Here is a 21532-nt window from a genome sequence, read left to right as displayed (position 1 = left end):
GGATAATCCTGGTAGGAAGGTGTGTAAGAGTAAACACAGAAGAATTAGGAGATATTTGTTCCCTGGATCATATTAATCCAGTTTGAAGAAGAGTGCTTCCTAAGACTTTGTAGTTCATTTTTGAGACAGTTGCATCAAAAGGCTTATTCTGGTCATCAAAAGACTTACTCTGGTATGGTTTGTAGAAGATTCAGAATTTGTCTTTGATGCTACTATGCCAAAAGCTTTTGAGCCCTAAATTTCATATGCTTTAAAACAGCTGTTAGAGTTATATTTTGAAAACTTTATGAATCATGATATCTCTTTTACCAAAATGTTAAGCTGTCAAACTTAGTCTTGTTATTTCTCATTTCCATAGTTTATCCATGCCCACTCTTCAGTGTCAGATTTCGGAAGCCATTGTTTGGAGAGACAGGGCATACCATCATGAATCTTCTTGCAGTAAGTTGGGGATTTTTATTTTCTTTTTTCTTACTCGGGTTTGTACAGGAAAAGGAAGAGAAGGATTTCATTTTTTGTTAATAGCCAGGTGCAGATTTATACTGTAGGAAAAGAATAACATACATATTCTTTGGAAAGTATATGGAGCTTTGGAATGAAATAGTATAGGATTTCAGCCCTTGATTATACACTTATTAAATGTCCTTGCAGGATTATTGTGAGGACTAGACGTAATCAAGCACCAAGCATTCTGTCTTGTTTTAATTTTAAGCTTCCCATCATATTGGTGTCCCCTTTGTCTATATAGCTTATTGCTTAGCCTGAGATTGCTCAGAGATTTATTAAAATACCCTAGGTGACAAAGGTTTTCATCCTTTTTGATGGATTTGTGTATAGATTGGAATTCAAACTTTATTATTTTCCTTTGCATTGGGCTCCCATGTGCCTTAGCACATGCACAGGCTCGAACTCTGTTGACCAAGGATATTGGTTGGCTTGGGCCCACTAAGGTCTTTGCTGTACGTGTGCACAGACTAAGGTCACTCCTGGGTGTGTGGAGAGTTTGTGAAGCTTTTCAGGGCTGTGTCCCCTCCCAGAGCCTTTGTTAAATCTCTGACTAGCCTGCCTGCTCCTCACTTACCCCAAACAGGCCAGCGAGTAGCAACCTTGAGCCAACCAAGCTTTCTGTCTTCATGAGCTGCTGAGATTACCACTACCACTCCAAATCAAGTCAGATCCTTCCAGTAGCAGAGATTATTATTTTTACAAACTACCTTAAACTACCTGAGTGGGCTAGGGGGCAGCCCCAAGCATGATCACAGGCTCAGCTCTCACAGGCTCAGCTCGACTGGCCTTGCTTGGAGTTGAACAGCTTTCATGAATAAACCTGTCTCAGGGTGTTGTATGCCTTTGGTCTAATCCAGAGCATTGTAATGATTGTTTTTTAAAAACTGCTTACCCAGCTTTTTAGTTGCTTTCTGGGGACTGGATTTATTTCCTTAACTCTGTCATGCAGTTGTAGTTAATAGTTTCAATTATGTTTTAAAGATATTTAAATAATAAAAACTCATGTAGCTTTACCTACATAGTTGCCATTTCCAGGGATCTTCATTCCTTTGTGTAAACCTGTATCTCTATCTGGTGTCCTTTTCCTTCTGCCTGAAAGATTTCCTGTAACATTTCTTGTCCTGTGGGTCTGCTGGTGAGAAGCTCTTTTGACACCTGTATTTCTAACAATATCTTTATTTTGCCTTCATGTTTGAAAGATATTTTTGCTGGATATAGAATTCTAGGTTGGCAATTTTATTCTTTGAGTATTTGAAGGATGAATAATAATCCTTCTGCTATCTTTTGGTTTGCATTGTTTCAGACAAGGAGTCTATTTTCCCTCTTTGTTCCTCTCTACATAATGTTTTTTCCTTCTCTGGTTGCTTTATTTTTTTTAAATATTTTATTTATTTATTCATGAGAGACACACAGAGAAAGAGGCAGAGACACAGAGAAGCAGGCTCCATGCAGGAAGCCTGACGTGGGACTTGATCCCAGGTCTCCAGGATCACACCCTGGGCCGAAGGTGGCGCTTAACTGCTGAGCCACCCAGGCTGCCCACTTTATCTTCTTATTACTGGTTTTGAGCAATATGATTATGTGCCTTCATATGGTTTTTTGGTATATGTTTCTTGTGTTTGGGGTTCGTTGAGCTTCTTAGTTTTGTGAGTTTATAGTTTTGTTTTTTTAAGATTTTATTTATTTATTCATTTGAGACAGAGAGAGGGAGAGAGAGGGAGAGAGAGGCAGAGACACAGGCAGAGGGACAAGCATGGAGCCCGACGTGGAACTCGATCCTGGGTCTCCAGGATCAGGCCCTGGGCTGAAGGTGGCGCTAAACCACTGAGCCACCGGGGCTGCCCAAGTTTATAGTTTTTATCAAATAACTTTCTGTCTACCTCCTCCTCTCCTTCAATGACTCTAATGTTACAGACAATATTAGGCTGCTTGAAATTGTTTCACAGCTCACTAATGCTTTTTTAATTCTTTTTCAGTCTTTTTTTTTTTCCTCTTTATGTTTCATTTTGGATGGTTTTTATTGTTTATTGTCTTCAAGTTCAGTAATCTTTTATTTTGCATTGTTAAAGCTGCCAGTTCCATCTTTTTAAGGGAAAAGGGGATTGATCTTACTCATTGTAATTTTCATCTCTAGAAGTCTGGCTTAGGTCTTTTTCTGTATTCTGTATGCCTATACTTAATATTTTGAACATCTGGAATATGGTCATAGTAATTATTATAATGTAATTGTTTGATAATTATAACATCTCTATCAGTTCTAATTCAGTTTAACTACCCCTTTACTTTGAGTTGTATTTTCCTGCTTCTTTGCATGCTTGGTATTTTTAAATTTTTTATTGAATGCCAAATATTATGATTTTTCCTTGCTTGGTGCTGGATAGTTTTCTATTCCTATAAATATTTTTGAGTTGTGTTGCAAGTAAGGTAGTTAATTTACCTAAAAATAGTTTGGTCCTTTCAAGTCTTGCTTTCAAGATTTGTAAGGTGGAACCAAAGTCTGGTTTACTATAATACTAATTATTCCCCAATACTAAGGCAAGACCCTTCTGAGTACCTGAAATGACTTTTGGCCCTATTTGAAGTTAGGCTAAAGTTCACAGATTAAAGGCACATTTTTTACAATACTGTTGTTACTTCAGACACCAGTTTCAAGTTTAGGGATTCCCAGGCTACCCATACTTCTGACTAACTGGATACAAATGTTGGCATTCCCACTGCCATCTCAGTTTTGGTAATTCACTAGAATGATTCATGGAACTGAGCAAAGTGTATTATACTTATGATTACAGTTTTATTATAGTAAAGGAATTACAAATTAGAGCCAGTAAAAAGAAAAGAACACATACTACAAGGTCTAGAAGGGTCCCACATAAGAAGCTTCTGTGTCCTCTGGGACTTGTCACCCAGCTGATACATTGATACATAATATGCACAGAGTAAGCACCTGACCTTTTGTGTCCCCAGTTTTTATTGGAGTTTCCTTACCTAGGCATAATTGATTGAGTCACTGGCCATGTGATTGAATTCAGTCTGCAGCCCCCCTGATACCATGTGCCCCTAAGCCCCAACCTCTAGTCAGATGGTTGAACTTTTTGTCATGGCCACACCCCACCCTGAGTCATCTTGTTGGCATAAACTATCTAGAGACCCACTGTGAGGGTCTAAATTAACATAGACTATCAAGGGAGCCACTGCTGAATAACAAAGATACTCCTGTAGCTCAGGAAATTCCAGCGCTTTAGAGGCCACCTCTCAGGAACCAGGAGCAAAAACTAGCCAAATTCTTTGTCGTACAACAATACTGTGCCTAATGCCCATGGAATATGAGATTCTCCTCTCTGGTTTTTAGGTCTAGGCACTATATTCCCAGACCTGTGTACCAGATAATGTTTCCAGTAATCATTTCAGATAGTTCTTTCACTGGCCTCAAGAGATTTCTTCATATACATTTGCTAATCAGAACTCTCCTGAATTCTGGAGTGAGATCCCCTACAAATCTTTGGAGTTCTTCTCTGCATCAGTTTTCTGCTCTCTGATACTCTATCCTGTGAACTCTAGCTACCTTGGGTTTTTGGATTCTTAGTTTTGCCTCAACTCAGGAAATCTGTCCACCTCTACCTACATTCCCCCTTCCCTGCACCTGAACTTGGAAACTCTCTGGAAGCATAAGCTGAATAGTCATAGAGCTCACCTTGTTCGTTTTCTGCCTCTCAAGGATCACTGTTCTATGTTGCTTGAGACTAAGTATCTTTAAAAATTATTGTTTCCTGTATTCTGTGCAGGTTTGTTTGTTTCAGGCAGGAGAATAAATCTAGTCCTTCTTTCTTCATTTAGGCCAGAAATGAAAAATTAATTAATTAATTGATTTTTATTTCATGATCCCTACCCTCAATGTGGGACTTGAACTTTTTACTCTGAGATCAAGAATATCATGCTCCACGATCTGAGTCAGCCAAGCCCCCCCAAAAGTGGAAATTTTGAAGTTATAGTTTATAAGATTTCCTTCTCTCCCATCTCCCTCCCTCCCTCTTTCTACTCTGGTCCCCATCCTATTGTCACTCTTTGACATCTTTAGTTTTTAGTCACATTTTTGACAAGGTAATTTTTCTTACTGATTATAATCTGTGTTAGCATGAAAAGGAGATATTTATCCTGTAATCTAGTAGCAGAAGCCTATGGTTTTTATGGCCTATGTCAATTTACTTATACAAACTTTCAGTGGATTATTTACTGAAGTGTCTTGCTCTCCATCACGACTATTGGAGAGGAAAATTTTTTCTCTGCCTTTAAAGATACTTCCAACTGGTCTAAGAATTAAATTAACATGAGACAAATTAACAGGAGAAAATTAAATTTTGTATATATGTGAGAACCTCACATACATGAGGGGTTCAAAGACAGAAAGGTGAAAGGAGTTATATATGCCATCCTGAGCTAAGGAATGGGATAGGGGCCCAGGGCCTCCAAAGGGAGGAGGGCAATTCATAAGGCAGTAAGAATAAGAACAGATGTTTGCTAATTAGGTGTTTTGGTAATCTGCCATACAGATGGGTCACACAGAATTTATCTCTAGTAATAATTCTAAGTCTGGGAAAAACCCTCAATTTAGGTTCTTCTAGGTAGTTTAGATGAAGGCAAAAGCTTCTCTTGAGCTACAGAGTCTCAGTTGCCTTCAGTTCAAGGTGACACATCTGGAGGAAACTTGCTTTGAACCCTTTTACCACCTTCTCTGTCTCTAGCTTATTAGGACTTACAATCTATTGATTCCTTTTTTTTTTTTTTTCAGATTTTATTTATTTATTCATGAGAGAGAGAGAGAGAGAGAGAGAGAGAGAGAGAGAGAGAAAGGCAGGCAGAGAGACACAGGCAGAGGGAGAAGCAGGCTCCATGCAGGGACTTGATGTGGGACTCGATCCCAGGACTCCGGGATCATGCCCTGGGCTGAAGGCAGACGCTCAACTGCTTAGACACCCAGGCGTCCCCAATCTATTGATTCTAATACTGTTCCATTGTCTCACTCCTCTTGCTTTTCTCTTTCCCTGTCTTAAGACTCCATGGTTTCATCATTAAAATCACTTTTTTGGGGGGGACATAATTCTAGTTCCTCTCTGTCTCTTCCCCTCTGTTGTGGTGGCCTGGCAAAATGTAAACCCTATTTAAATTTACCTTTCTTAAAGAAACTTTTTTTTCATTGATGTACAGTAAAATTCACCTTTTGAAGAGTTTGGACAAATGAAGAGTTATGTTACTACCACTGTTGGAATTAAGATACAGACAGTTCCATCACTCCAGAAAACTTGCTAGTGCACCCCTAATGTCTGGTAACCATTGATCCTCTGTCCCTATAGTTTTAGCTTTTTCTGACTGTCATATAATTGGAATCACCCGGTATGTAGTATTTTCAGTCTGGTTTCTTTTACTTATGTATTTGAAACTTACCTGTGTTACATATATTGTTGGAGGAAATAATAGTCTTTTTCCTTTACTTATCTTTGGTTCTTTGATGAGGCCCTATAAATGAGACTGACCAAAGAGTGATTAACAGAGGCATATTTTGGGGTGGCATATTCTGGTAACCTTTAATACAAATAGTTCATTCATCTTTATTGCTGTGTAGTAGTGTTCGGTTGTACGTATGAACCACAGTTTCCATTTACCTGTTGATGGATCTGTGGGTTGTTCTAGTTTGGGGTGACTATAAATAAAGTTGCCATAAACATTTAATTATGAAATTTTAGGTAAACATCAGTTTTCCCTTCTCTTGGATAAATACCTGGGAATGGGATAGTTAAGCCATGTTGTACATTTAGTGTTATAAAGAACTGTGAAATTACTTTCCAACACACCTGTAGTAGCTGGCACTCACAAAGAATATACAAGTATTTTTTTTTTTTTGCCAGCACTTGTTATTTCTCTTTTTTTGTTTTTAATTTTTGCCATTCCAATAGGAGTTTAGTGATCTTAATTTTTGTGATTTTAATTTGTATGCTGTTTATAGTGAATGATTCAGAACATTTGTTCATGTGCTAATTTGTCCTCTTTATATCTTCTTTAGTGAATGTTCAGATTTTTGCCCATTTAAAAAATATGGTTGTTATTTTCTTGTTGAGTTTTGAGAGTTTTTCATGTATTCTGAATATATCTTTTGGTAGATTTATATCATTTGTTATATTTTCTCCCAGCCTCTGGTTTACCTTTTTATTCTCTTAACAGTGTCTTTCACAGAACAGAAGTTAATTTTGTTAAAGTTCAATTTGTTAAAAAAAATTTTTTTTTTATTTATTTGAGAGAGAGAGAACATACACAAGCAGGGTAGAGTAAGGGAGAAGCAGGCTCCCCACTGAGTAGGGAGCTTGACTCAGGGCTCAATCCCAGGACCCCAGTATCGTGACCTGAGCTGAAGATAGATGCTCAACCAACTGGGCCACCTAGGTACCCTTCAAGTTTCTTGAGTTTTTTTTTTTTTTTTTTTTTTGTGGAACATGCTTTTTGTATGCTAAGAACTTATTGACTAGAATGATATAACAAATATTTTCTTGGATGTTTCTTTGTAGTAAGCTTATAGTTCTATTTTTATGTGTTATATTTAGGCCTATGGTCCATTTTTAGTTAGTTTTTGTTTATGATTGTGAGGCATTCTTAGAAACTTTTTTTTCATTCATATGTCCAGTTTCAGTACCATTTGTCAAAAAGACTATCCTTCCTTCATTTACTTGCCTTTATACCCTTTTCAAAAAGTCAGTTGGGGCTCAGTCAGTTAAGCAACCATCTCTTGGTTTTGGCTCATATTTGTGAAATCATGCCCCTCATGGGACTCCATGCAGAGTCAGCTTGAGATACTTTCCCCCTCTCTCTCCGTCTGCTCCTCCCCCTGTTCTTGCTCTTTCCCTGTAATTAATCAGTCAATCAATCAATCTTAAAAAAAAAAAAAAAAAAGAGGGATCCCTGGGTGGTGCAGCGGTTTAGCGCCTGCCTTTGGCCCAGGGCGCGATCCTGGAGACCCAGGATCGAATCCCACGTTGGGCTCCCGGTGCATGGAGCCTGCTTCTCCCTCTGCCTGTGTCTCTGCCTCTCTCTCTGTGTGTGACTATCATAAAAATTAAATCAATCAATCAATCAATCAATCAATTGACTATACATACCTGTGTGGATGTACTTCTTCATTCATTCATAACTTTATCCAAGCCTGAAAGTGGATGAAGACAAGCCTATTCACTGGTCTCACTTTAGATTCATGACCAATACCATTAAGGAAGCTCTCAGACTTACCTGGCAATCTTTCCTGGTCCATAACACATTCCAATTTTCCTGTTTTCTCAAATTGCCAGTACTCATCTCCTTTTCTTACTTCCAGCTGATAACCCAGCTCCAATTTCCCCAATAGAAGCAGTCAGAAAACAATTTTCACACTGTTCCATCCAACAGCTTACCAGTATCTATACATTTTCTTTTCTTAGCATCTAGGACACCTTTCTTCTGCAGACTTCTGACTTGCCACCTTCCCCTTTGCATCATGTTCTGCCTCTCAGTAAATGGCAATGCAGTCTTGTAGTTGCCCAGTCCATATACTTCAGAATCATCTTTGATTCTTCACTTTTATTCCACATTCCATATTCAATGCAGTGATAAATGTTGTCAGGTTCCCATTCAAAATATATCTGGAATCTCATTGCTTCTCACCACCTTTTGAATTTTTGACACTTTGGTCAATTATCACTGTCTCTTGCCTGAATTATTTTTATATGTTTATTTGATCTCCTTTCTTCTATGCTTGTTCCCTTACCTCTATTCTTTACAAAGTAGTCAGGGAGATCTGTTAAAGTAGGCCAGACACCTCACAGTAAATGCAAAGGTACTTACAGTGGCCTATGAAACCCTATGAAATCTAGCTTTGTGCCATCACTTTGACTTGAACTCCTACCGTTTTTGCTCACTTTGCTTCAGCCACACTGGATATGGTGTGTGTATGTGTATATATTTTACCCTACAGATATTCATTGAGTGCCTAGGCTGTTCCAGGCATCTGGGATATAACAAGAAGAAAAGAAGTGAGAGTACCTACCCTCTTGGAGCTTAGTTTAGAGGGAGGAGACAGTTAACAAAAACAGAAAATGTTAAGTAGTGGTAAAGCCGAGTAATAAGCATTCAAATATTTATTTAATATTGTATATAAGGTGTATATGAGACTGGTCTACTTCCTTATGAGAGTTTACATTCTAATTAGGGAATATATACAATAGGATTTCCATAATACATTTCCTTATTTAAATAAATGAGATCTTTTAATTTTCACATACTATTTATGCTGATTTTATTGCTATAAATCAAATCCTGCCATCGGCAAATTCTTTATTTAACCACTTCAATCTGCTTTTTCCTAGGATTTCAGAAATTACCAATATACATTGCCAGTAGTTCAGGGTTTGATAGTTGACATGGAAGTTCGGAAAACCAGTATCAAAATTCCCAGCAACAGATACAATGAGGTAAGATTTACCATGAAGACATATTTCTCATTGTCTCATTGTCAAATACATAAATGAAGATGAAAAATATGTGATTGTTTATAAATTTCATTTTTAAATTAATTGACAGTGAAATCAGTTTATAATACTGTGACTTAGATGAGTGATGAGGCATTTCATGAAAGAAAATCAAGATGTTAGGTTTGTGATTTATTTAGTCGTTAGTTGTGTCATTGATTTTGCTTTTCAAACCATGATAATCAGTGATTGATTTGCATTTCGATTAAGGTATAAAATTAACTTTATAACGATAGTATTCATGGTGAGATCTTTTCATTTTTCCTCCTGTTGTAAGTATATATTAATTTTGACAATACTCAACATTTAATCATTCACTCCTGAAAGGAATTGTAAGGTTTCCAAAGCAAATAAATGATTGCATTTTGAATTAAGCTGTATTTTGTAACTATAATGAAAATTTGCATACTATGCACACATTAACAAAATTATGTAAATAGTGCATTTTGCCTATGTGCCACGTGAAGTCTTTCTTAAATTTAAAAGTTTCTTAAAATCAGTACTAAAATGTCCAACAGTAATCATTATGGTATAAAGGAAAAATCTTATTTTGAAACTTAGTTTGATATAATAATGGTTACAATTTGATATTTTATTAGGATGGTAAGTCCCCAATTACTCCTTCCACTATTTATTGGTATAAAGTAATTTCCTCCTTCCCTCTCTTTTTTACATTTTTTTCTTTTTTCTTTTTTCTTTTTCCCCCTTCATTCAGCCACTCATTCATTATTCATTTGTACACTCAAACATTTTGTACTTTCACTTAGAATCATGTAAATGTCTTACTGGCTTTATAAGCTCAGGAGAATGAGCTTTATGAGAATGACCTATGTCAAGAAACCTTTTACCCATGGCTTTCAATACAGTGGCTTTTTTCAGGATAGTAGAACATGTGCTTTTCTTTTTTTCTGTGATACAATTAACAGTTTTTATTTGTTATATAGTCCTACCTTGGAATATCAAATAGTAATAGTCGAGATTAGGTAGTGTCAATCTTTAAAGTGAGCAGATTTTTATCAGTACCCTAAATAGCCTTAAAAGAGATATGCTTTGAAAATGCATTTATTTCTCAAATTTGAAAATTTTTTATTTCACAAACATTTATTAAATATAATCTGTGATACGAAATACAAAGATGAGGGGATCCCTGGGTGGCGCAGTGGTTTGGCGCCTGCCTTTGGCCCAGGGCGCGATCCTGAAGACCCAGGATCGAATCCCACGTCGGGCTCCCGGTGCATGGAGCCTGCTTCTCCCTCTGCCTATGTCTCTGCCTCTCTCTCTCTCTCTCTGTGACTATCATAAATAAATTTTAAAAAATTAAAAAAGAAATACAAAGATGAGTAAGAACATTTTGCTGGCCTTCTGGAAGCTTATTGTCCAGAATAGGGCAATAAAACGTCATCCTCAAGCAGGTGATATACATTGCTATCCTTGGTATTTGCAAGATGATGTTTGGAAATTGGATCTGTTTATAAAAGTATATCTGTAAAAAGCTGTGAGGCCTCCACAGTTATTTCAGTACTGACCTAGGACATTTATGACAACAACTGCCATTTATATTACCTGTCTTTATCTGCCTCCTAGGTTTATGGTTGTGCAGGTTCAAGTATCTTTTTTAAAAAACAATAACTCTATTTCTTGTTGTTTATTACATTTAATTTTCAATAAAGTTTACCAATTATATATCACTTATTTTTCTTATTTGATTTAGCAGACTAACTTTCCTTCTAATTCAATTTTTATTTCAACTCATATTTTAGGTTTATTTCAACTCAATTCAATGTTTCTCTCATAGTCTTGGACATCTGAATTGTGTTGCTAATAATTCCGCTTTACTTTGTAGTTGAAAAAAGTAATTTCTTATATATTATTCACTTACGACAATATTTCATTTTTCCTCTTATTTATGTTTTGTTGATATCCATAGTCTTACTTATTTTCTAAATTATGTTTCCTTTTGCTCTAAAGCCTTTGCATAAGCCATTTCCTTATTGATGCACACTTTCCCTGTTCCTTACCTGCCTCTCACTCATTTTTCAGGTGTTAGTTTAGATGATATTTTCTCAGATAAGCTTTCAGTTAACTCCCAACTAGAGTAACTCTCCCTGTTATAAACATCTCTAGAATTCTACACATATTTGTGTGTAATACTCATTATATTTGTAATTCCTTCTTCAGTATCTGTTTTCTCTACCACACATATTTCCTCACAGAACCACTTGTTTACCACTGTATCATTAGCAGACTGCCTAGTAAAGAGTAATTTCACAAGAAATATCTATTGAATAAAGACATGAAACAGAACTAATATCGATAAAACAATGTAAAAACAAGTGCTGAAACTTACTGCAAGTTTACTAAAGGTCTAGAGAAAGGAGAGCTTTGGTAAATGGAGCAGTCAGGAATGTTCTTTTATTTCGTTGTGATCCTGAATCCTTAACAGCCAGAGCAGCATGTTCCACGTAGGACAAGTTTGTAAATGTTTGTGTAAATGTCTTATAAGTGCAAATGAATAAAAGATTTGAAATGGACAGTGAATGATATTTAGGCACAGAAAAAGAAGTGAAAAATAACAAATGAAAAGGATGATAGATGCCTGCAGAAAAAAAGGCAGGAAAGCACCAGGAATGGACATGTCGTGAGAGGAAGATAGAAGACGACAGCCTGCCCAGTGAAGAAGAGGCTAAAGTAGACTAGGAGATAAAGTTGTACAAAGACTGCTGGATTTTCAGAGGCCTTCAGAAATCAAGCAAAGCAATGTAGACTTAATATGATAATCTGTAGATTTTATAGGTTCTAAAACAGAGAAGTGACTTAAAATGAGTTTTAAAAACCTGAGTTTTGTGGCTATATGTAAACTGTGGAGGGGGCCACTAAGGAAAGATTTTAAGCTTAGAAGGCTAAAAAACAGTACCTCTGACAGCATGGAAAATTTAATAAAGGAAGTAGACTTTATATGTAAATTCTCTAATCAAGGCCATTCAAGCTCTGTTGGTTTATGTAACCCTACTCATGTTATAATTATGAGATTATTTTGATCTTTGGGTTGACTGACATTTGTTGTTAGTTATATTAACATTATAACATTTATTGAAAGTATACTATGTAACAGGCACTATTTATTCTTGACACTGTTTCTGTGAGATTAGCATGTTTAATTCCTTTTAATAGATGAGGATATTAAGGCATAAAACTAGCAGGTGGTGGAGCCAGAATTAAATCCAGATACTCACAAAGGGAAGATGATGTAGAAAGACATAAGGAGAAGATGACCACCTACAAGTCAAGGAGAGAGGTCCAGAACAAATCCTTCTTTTACAGCCTTCAAATGGAACCAGTTCTGCCAACATCTTGATTTTGGACTTCCAGCCTCCAGAACTGTGAGACAATAAATTTCTGTTGTTTAAGCCATCCAGTTTGTGGTACACTGTAATAGCAGTTCTGGCACATTAACACAGAGGTCTGCTTTAAATAGCTAAATGTCACCATGAAATAAGTAAAAAAAGAAAAGGGCAGTGGAGCAGAGAAAGTGAGCTCTGTGATTGCCCTGTTTTACTGTCTGGTATTTCCAGGTCATAGTTCAGGTAAGGGAAACCCAAACTGAACCTAGAGGTCTCCTTGAGTTGAAGAGACAGAGTTGAGGAAGTAGGCAGGTCATGATGGCTAGAATTTGTAAAACATTACTGGAAATAAAAGAACTCTGGAGATCTATAGGAGATTCCCACTGTCTCCAGCTGACTACTTATCAGAGTATGTATGTGAGAAAAGCACTAGAAAGATACAGGTAAAACAATTCTCACAGGACCAGGCATAATTTGTCTTCTTATCAACCGAAGTGAACTAGTGGCAGATTATTTCTACTGAGCCAGATTATCCATAAATTCCGGCTGCTCTGATATTACCTATCAAGCTTAAGAGAAAAGGCTTAACAGGACCAAGGCACAAGCATGTTAAGGACAGACTTGGAAAATACTAAAAAGACTCAAATCAGACTTTAAGAGATGAAAAAGACAATAAAATGAAAAATCTGCTGGATGAAATTAATAGTAGATTAGACACTGCTGAAGAAAATATTAGCAAACTTAAAAGCATAGCAATAGAAACTATCTGAAATGAGACACAAAGAAAAGACTGAAAAGTTAAATGAACAGTACATGATTGAGCTGTGGGAGATCTCCTCAGTCGGCCTAGCTTTGTAATTGAAGTCCTTAAAGAAGAGAAGAGATGAGTAGACAACAAACATTTGAAAACTCAGTGATCAAAAATTTTGTAAATTAGAAGTATAAACCCATATATTCAAGAAGCTAAATGAATTCCAGTTGCAGAAAACATGATGAAAACTACATTAAGAGAAATTGTAATTGTCTTAAACTACTTAACACCAGAGCTAAAGAGAAGAATCTTAAAAGCAACTAGAGGAATAAAAACACTTACTGCTAAGGAACAAATATAAGAATGACAGCAGACTTCTTAACAAAACAATTCAAGGCACAGTCTTTAAAGTAATAGAAAAAACCCACAAAGTACTTAGATTTTATACCCAGTAAAAATATGTTTCCAAAAACAAAATGCTTTTTCAAAAAAATAAGAGCTTAAAGAATCTATTACTAGTAGCCTATTGTATAAGAAGTATTAAAGGAAGTTCTTCATGGAGAATACCAAATAATGGAAATCTGGATCTTCACAAAGGAGTATAGAGTAACAGAAATGGTAAATATGCAGGTAAATAGAAAATCTCTTTAAAAGACAGTTGTTTAGGGGGCACCTGGGTGGCTCAGTGATTGAGCATCTGCCTTTGGCTCAGGTCATCATCCTGAGGTCCTGGGATCAAGTCCTGCATCAGGTTTCCCGCAAGGAGCCTACTTCTCCCTCTGCCTATGTCTGCCTCTCTCTGTGTCTCTCATGAATAAATAAATAAAATCTTTTTAAAAAGACAGTTGTTTAAAACAAAAATAATAAAATGTATTGTGTTTATAACATATATAGTAACAAAATGTATGACAAAAATACCACAAAAGCCAGAGATGGGGAAGTGTATGGAACCATACAGATGTATGGTTCTTGTATGACACAGGATATGGTACAATAATAATTAAAAGTAGACTGATAAGTTGAAGATATATAAACCCAAAAGCAACCACTCGAAAAACTAAAAGAGGTATAGCTAATAAGCCAACAAAGAAGATAAACTAGAATCATATAAAGGGTGAAAAAGAAGAAAAAGAGAACAAAACAAGATGGGACAGGTAGAAGATAAATAACAAGATGTTAGATTTAAATCTAACCATATCAGTAATCATGTTACATATAAATGGTCTAGACATCCTCAGTTAAAAGACAGAGATTGTCAGATTGGATAGATAGGCAAGATGCAGCTATAGGTTGTGAATAAGAAAACCACTTGAAAAGAAAGAGAAAAAAAAAGAAAACCACTTGAAATATGACACAAATAGTTTAAATGTAAAAGGATGGAAAATTATATACCATGGTAATATTAAAAGAAAGTTGAGTGGATAGAGTAATATCAAAATGTATTTCAGAATAAAAAAAAACAAGAATAAAAAGATACATTTCATAATTATTCAGGGAACAGTTCATCAAAAGGATATAACAATCCTAGACATTTATTCACTAATAACAGAGCTTCAAAACTTTTGAAGCAAGAAGTGATAGAACTGCAAGGGTAAATAGACAAGTCCATGACTGTATTTGGAGATTTCAGTAACCCTGTTTTAATAATTGTTAGACGTAGATAGGGAAATCATCAAAGATAGAGACAACTTGAACAGTACTGTCAACCAATTTGACTTGAGTGGTTTTTATAGAACACTCCCCCCCGCCAAAAGCAGCAGAGCACACCTTCTTTTCCAGTGTACACAGAACATTACAAGATACTGTGGTGTAAAACAAGTCCTAGTAAATTTAAAATTATTCAAATTACACGAAGTAAGATCTCTGACAACAATAGTATTCAATTAAAAATATCAGAAGGATCTCTAGAAAATTCACAAATATTTGGAAACATAATACACACTTTTCAATAGCCCATGGGTCACAGTAGAAACCTAAAGGACAATTAGAGAATATTTAGAGCTAATTGAAAATGAAAATGGCATATCAAAATTTGTGAGATGTAGCTAACACAATGATTTAGAGAGATATTGGTAGCATTAAACTTTTATAGTAGGGAAAAAGAAGACATTTCAAATCAGTGACCGTGGGAAACTAGAAAAGGAAGAATAAAACACGAAGTAAATGGAAGAAAGAAAATAATAAATACAAAACCAGCAATTCATAAAGTAGAAGACAAAAAAATTAAGAAAAATGAAGCCAAAAGCTTGAGATCAATAAAATGGACACTTATAGTCAGACTGATTAGGCTAATAGCCTAAGACTCATAGCCAAGAACACAAAATACCATTATGAGATATGAGAGAGGGGGATATTATTACAAGTCCTGTAGACAGTAAACAAAAGTATATTATGAATATATTTGTGCCAGTAAATGTTCAACTTGGACAGAATGGACAAATTCCTTGAACATCAGACTTTCGTATCACACTTAAAAGAAATAGAATAGATAACCCGAATATCCCTGTATCTATTGAAAGAATTGAATTTATTGTTACAAACCTTCCTACAAAGAAAAATACAGGTGCCAGGGTGCCAGGGTGCTCAGTTGGTTGTGTCTGACTTCAGCTCAGATCATGATCTCGGGTTCTGGGATCAAACCCCACATTGGGCTTCATGCCCAACACAGAGTCTGCTTCTCTTTCCCTCTGCATTCCACCCCCGCCCCCACTCATGCTCTCTTTCTCTCTTTCTGTCTCAAATAATCTTTAAAAACAAAACACAGGTCCAGATAGTTTCACTTGTGACTTTGCTAAACAACAAAGGAAGAAATGATACCAGTTCTGTAAAAACACTCAGAAAATAGATAAGGAGGGAATCTCATTCTGTGAGGCCAACATTACACTAATAACAAAACCAGGGGAGAGGGATCCCTGGGTGGCGCAGCCGTTTAGCGCCTGACTTTGGCCCAGGGCGCGATCCTGGAGACCCAGAATCGAATCCCACGTAGGGCTCCCGGTGCATGGAGCCTGCTTCTCCCTCTGCCTGTGTCTCTGCCTCTGTGTGTGTGTGTGTGTGTGTGTGTGAGACTATCATAAATAAATTAATTAATTAAAAAAACAAAAAAACAAAACCAGGGGAGAAAAATTGCAAGAAATGCAAACTGCAGACCAGTATCCCTCATGAAGATAGTTGCATAAAATGTAACACATTTTTAGTAAGTCCAGCAAAACACAAGATGATAAGGTACATCATGACTAAGTGGGGTTTATTCCAAGAATGCTAAGTTGATTTAACATTCAAAAATTAATCTAATTAAAATTTAATCTTAATTAAAATTAATCTTTTTATCCTCTAATCTTAATTAATATTAGAGGATAAAAAAAGGATTACATAATGGAGAAAAAGCATTTGACAAAACCCCACTTCCATTCTAAGTGTGTGTATGTGTAAATGTATCTTGGCAGCCTAATAAACACATCTGTGAAAAACCTGCAATTAATATATCAAATGGTGACAGACTAAATGCTTCCACTTTAAGATTAAGAGCAAGGAGAGGATGTCTACTCTTATTTCTATTCAACATTTCAGTGGGGCTTCTAGCCAATGTAATAAGACAAAATAAGATGATATAGATTGGAAAAAAGATTGTCTTTATTCACAGATAACATGATTGTTTACTATGTCGGAGATCTAAAGGAACTTACAAAATGGCTACTAGATCTAATAAGATCTAGCAAGATCCTTGTGTAAATATCAATCATATTTCTGTATATAATAATAAACATTCAGAAATTGGAATTTATGGGGCCGCTAGGTGGCTCAGTCACGTAAGCATCTGACTTGATTTCAGCTCAGATCATGATCTCATGGGTCCTGAGATTGAGCCCTATGTTGGGCTCTGAACTCAGTGAGGAGTCTACTTCTCTCCTTCTCCCTCTACCCTTCCCCTTCCACCCACTTTCTCTCTTTCTCTCTAAAATAAATAAATCTTAAAAAAAAAAAAAGAAATTGGAATTTTAAGACAGTAAATAGCATAAAAATATTACATACTTAGGGATAAATTTGACAGATCTGTAATACCTATACACTGAAAGCTAAAAAAAACACTGCTAAGAGAAATGAAAGAAGACCTATGGGTGCCTGAGTGGCTCAGCTGGTTAAGCATCCGACTCTTAGTTTCAGTTCAAGTCATGATCTTGCAGTCATGAGATTGATCCCCACAGTGGGCTCTGCACTCAGTGCAGAGTCTGCTTCAGACCCTTTCTACCTCTCCCTTCCTCTCCTGCTCATGCTGTCTCTCACTCTGAAAGAAAGAAAATCTTTAAAAAAAGGGGAAAAAAAAGGGCAGCCCGGGTGGCTCAGCGGTTTAGCGCCACCTTCAGTCCAGGGCATGATCCGGGGACCTGGAATCGAGTCCCACAAAGGGCTCCCTGCATGGGGCCTGCCCCCCTCTCTCTCTCTCTCTCTCTCTGTCTCTCATTAATAAATACATTAAAATATTTTTTAGAAAAAAAGAAAAAGGAATTAAAGAAGACCCAAATAAGTGAAAAGGATACTATGTTTATGGATTGGAAGATTCAGTATTGTTATGATGTCTGTTCTCCCCAGATTGACCCTTAGATTCAACACAATCTCAATCAAAATGCCAGCAGGAATTTTTTTTAATTTAAGTGTTTATTCTAAAATTTATATGGAGATACAAGGAACATAGAATAGCCAAAAACAAGTTTAAAAAAAAAGATTTTATTTATTTATTTGGAGAGATTGAGTGTACACGCTGGGAAGATGGTCAGAATAAGAAGGAGAAGCAGACTCCCTGCTGAGCAGGGAGCCTGATGAAGGACTCAATCCCAGGACCCTGGGATCATGACCTGAGCTGAAGGCAGATGCTTAACTGGCTGAGCCACGCAGGTGCCCCTACCCAAAACAACTTTGGTTGTTTTTGTTTTTGCTTTTTTAAAGATTTTATTTATTTATTCACAACAGACACAGAGAGATAGATAGGCCGAGGGAGAAGTAGGCTCCATGCAGGGAGCCCGATGTGGGACTCGATCCCCAGACTCCAGGATCACGCCCTGAGCCTAAGGCAGACACTCCACCGCAGAGCCACCCAGGCATTCCCCCAAAAACAACTTTGAAAAAAGAACATATTTCAAGGATTTATACTACCCAATGTTAAGGTTTATTTTAAAGGTAGAATAATCAAGATGGTTTTATTTGCTCTCTCTCTCTATATATATTTTTAAATTTTGCTTCTTTTCTTTTTTTTAATTTATTCGGAGGCAGAGAGAGAGAGAGGCAGAGACACAAGCAGAGGGAGAAGCAGGCTCCATGCAGGGAGCCTGACATGGGACTCGATCCCGGGTCTCCAGGATCACACCCCAGGCTGCAGGCGGCGCTAAACTGCTGTGCCACCGGGGCTGCCCTGCTCTATATATTTATGTATAGATTAGTGGAACAGAGTAGAGCGTGATTTCAGGTGCTGTTTTTATGGGGATATACACATCAAAGTTTTGTACATTTTTGTACATTTTGCCAATTTTAAATATAATTGTAAAAAATCAGTTTTTAAAGTAATCATTTAATCTCTTATGACGTTACTGCCAGAATAGAGCCAAACAATTAACCTAATGTCAAAGTCTCAAGTCTCAAAGTTTTGTTAATCCTGTACTCAATACCAAGGAATAAAGAAATTTATGTTGGTTGTGATATAATGCAAGCGCCTGTGAAATTCTATGGCTGTACAATTCCCTAACTAGTATAATTTAGGCTCAATGGCCTCTTGAGATTCCTTCCCACTCTAGTATACTAAAATAGGAGTTTGGGTTTATTTTAATTCAAGGCTACACATATTCTTCAGAGAAATGTGAACTTACAAAAGCATAATTTCAAAGGTTCATTGTAGCATTAGCAAGAACAGATGGCCCTAAAATCTGTTTGAGGAGTATCTTATTTTCTGGCCTTCAAAGAATACATTTCTTTTCTTTTAGGGGAGGAAGAGCTGATAGTTCTCTTTTCAAAAGAATGAAAGGAGTTACAAATCCAACAATACATTAAAAAATTATTCACCATAATCAAGTGGGATTTATTCTTGGGATATAAGGATGGTTCAGTATTCACAAGTCAATGTGCATTATATCAACAAGAGAAAGGATAGAAACCATATGATCACTTCAATAGATGCAGAAAAAGCTTTTGGCAAAGTAAAATTATCCACTCATGGTAAAAACCCTCAACAAAGTAGGTTTAGAGGGAACATACCTCAATACAATAAAGGCCATATATGAAAAACCCACGGTTAACATCATTCTCAATGGTGACAAACTGAGAGCTTTTCCCCCAAGATCAGGAATAAGAGAAGGAAGTCCACTCATACCACTTTTATTCAACATAGTACTGGAAGTCCTAGCCAGAGGAATCAGACAAGAAAAAGAAATAAAAGACATTCAGATTGGTAAGGAAGAAGTAAAACTTGCCCTAATTGCTGATGACATGAATCCTATATATAGAATACCCAAAAGACTTCACCAAAAGACTCCTAGAACTGATCAATTAATTCAGTAAGGTCACAGGATACAAAATCAATATCCAGAAATCTGCATTCCTGTACACTAATAATGGAGTAGCAGAGAAATTAAGAAGAAAAAAGAATGAAAGGAGGTGGTGAAAGGTGTGCTGGAGAGTAGTGCAGAGGAGGAAGGTAAAGTTCCATTGACTTAGTGACATCACTGTTGCTAGTGTTAAATGTAGAAGACACTATTTAACCACACATTAAAAAGACTCCCAAGAGGGAACCTTGGCTGCTGTACCTCCACTTACTGCAGCAGGAGGTCACCGCTGAGTTCTGTGTGCTCAAATAAGACCCTCCTCCATTCTCTGTACGCCCACTACTAGGAGGGTCGGTGGCTTCTGGACACTCCGCTGCTAGCCAAGCCCCTAGTTGTCCCTGTCTCTCAGCACTCCCAGCTCTGCTGCCACTTTTGGCCCCGAGGCCACCAGCTCTAATCTCACTATGTTCAAGCATCACAAGAAGTAAGAGACCCCTAGGGTGTCTCTCATCTCCCACAGTTTAATTTCTCTCTCCGTATACTCATTTCTGACCCTATTTCTCACACATTTTAGAAAACGCAAGGGCTCTGTCTTTCTAAGTTTTATTTCCCTATCCATTTCCATGGTGATCCGTCCAATCCTCTGGCCTTAAATACTGTCTCTATGCTGATGTCTTCCTCCAGCCAGAATCTCTCCTCCATTTTGTAAACTTGAGTATCTTGCTGCCTTGCTGGCATCTCTACTTGGGTAGGCACCTCAAGCTTAGCTGGTTTAATTCTGACCTCCTGATCTTCCCTTAAAACTTGCAGCCTTACCTGAATTGGAGGCATGGCCATCCTTTCACTTAGTAGGCCCCAAACTATGGAGTCATCTTTGAATCCTCTTTCTTCCACATCCCATGTTTAATCTGCCTGGAAATCCTGCCAGCTCTGCCTTCCAGAAGCATCTAGAATCCAAGCATGTCTCAATCTTTAGACCAGTTTGGGTCTAAGTTGTCATCTCTCCTCTAGGTTTGTGCAGGAGCCTCACAACAGCTGCAAGCTGGTACCCATTCCCCCATCAGTCTGTTCTCAGTACAACAGCCCTGTTAAAACTAAGTTAGATCATGTCACTCCTCTACTCAGAACCCTCCAAAGATTTTCATCTCAGTCAGAATAAAAACTGAAATCCTCTACACATTTGTATTCCTTAGCCCATTACCTCTCTAACCTAATTTCTTATACCTCTTTTTTTTTCCCCCCCTGTCATTCAGCTTCAGCCACACTGTCCTTAATGTTCCTTGAAACTGCCCCAGGGCCATGGCACCAGCTGTTTTAAATGCCTATAAGGTCCTTCCTTATATATTCCCATGGCTTTTTCCTCACTTTTCAGTAAGACTTTCCTTGACTGGGCTATTTGAAATGGTACCCACCAGTACTTCTGGTCCTGCATGCATGCTTTTCTGTAGAGCATTTATCAATGTCTAACATGTCATGTACTTATTTCATTTATTGTTTTTGTTCCCTCCTGCACACATGAGAATGTAAGTTCTGTGATGGAAGGAGTTTGTTCCCTGCTGAACAAACCCAACTTCCTACTGAACAAACACAGTGCAGATTAGATGCTCAATAAGTTTTTGCTGAATGAATGAGTGGAGGTTCAAAGGTTCATAGTTGGTGATATGTAGACCCATAAGACTTGAACGTGGGTTGGTAGCTTCTGGACACAGATGAGCTCCAGGTAATGGGAAGGATATTTATATTGTTCTAGAATATCTCCAGGAAAGGGTATTCCCTCTGTTCGATAATTATTCAACTCCATGTTCTTTTCTCAGGTCTGTTCCTGTTCCTTCACTCAGGACTTTCCCCTTATCCAGAGTG

The 21532-nt window shown here is 37.1% G+C and overlaps 1 protein-coding gene across 2 annotated transcripts in view; it reads left to right on the top strand.

The window, feature by feature from the left end:
* ZFYVE9 (zinc finger FYVE-type containing 9) overlaps nt 1–21532 on the top strand; it is a 184183-nt gene that overhangs the window by 141173 nt on the left and 21478 nt on the right. For both annotated transcript variants that reach the window (XM_038558014.1, XM_038558013.1), the window contains 2 exons: nt 359–441; nt 8889–8993. In XM_038558014.1, the coding sequence (XP_038413942.1) occupies nt 359–441; nt 8889–8993 (188 nt within the window). The remainder of the gene's footprint in view (nt 1–358; nt 442–8888; nt 8994–21532) is intronic.

Source organism: Canis lupus, chromosome 15 (assembly GCF_011100685.1).
Source record: "Canis lupus familiaris isolate Mischka breed German Shepherd chromosome 15, alternate assembly UU_Cfam_GSD_1.0, whole genome shotgun sequence".
Classification (NCBI taxonomy): Eukaryota; Metazoa; Chordata; class Mammalia; order Carnivora; family Canidae; genus Canis; species Canis lupus.
The sequence above is the reverse complement of the archived record's forward strand: the minus strand, read 5'-3'. Positions and strand labels throughout refer to the sequence as shown.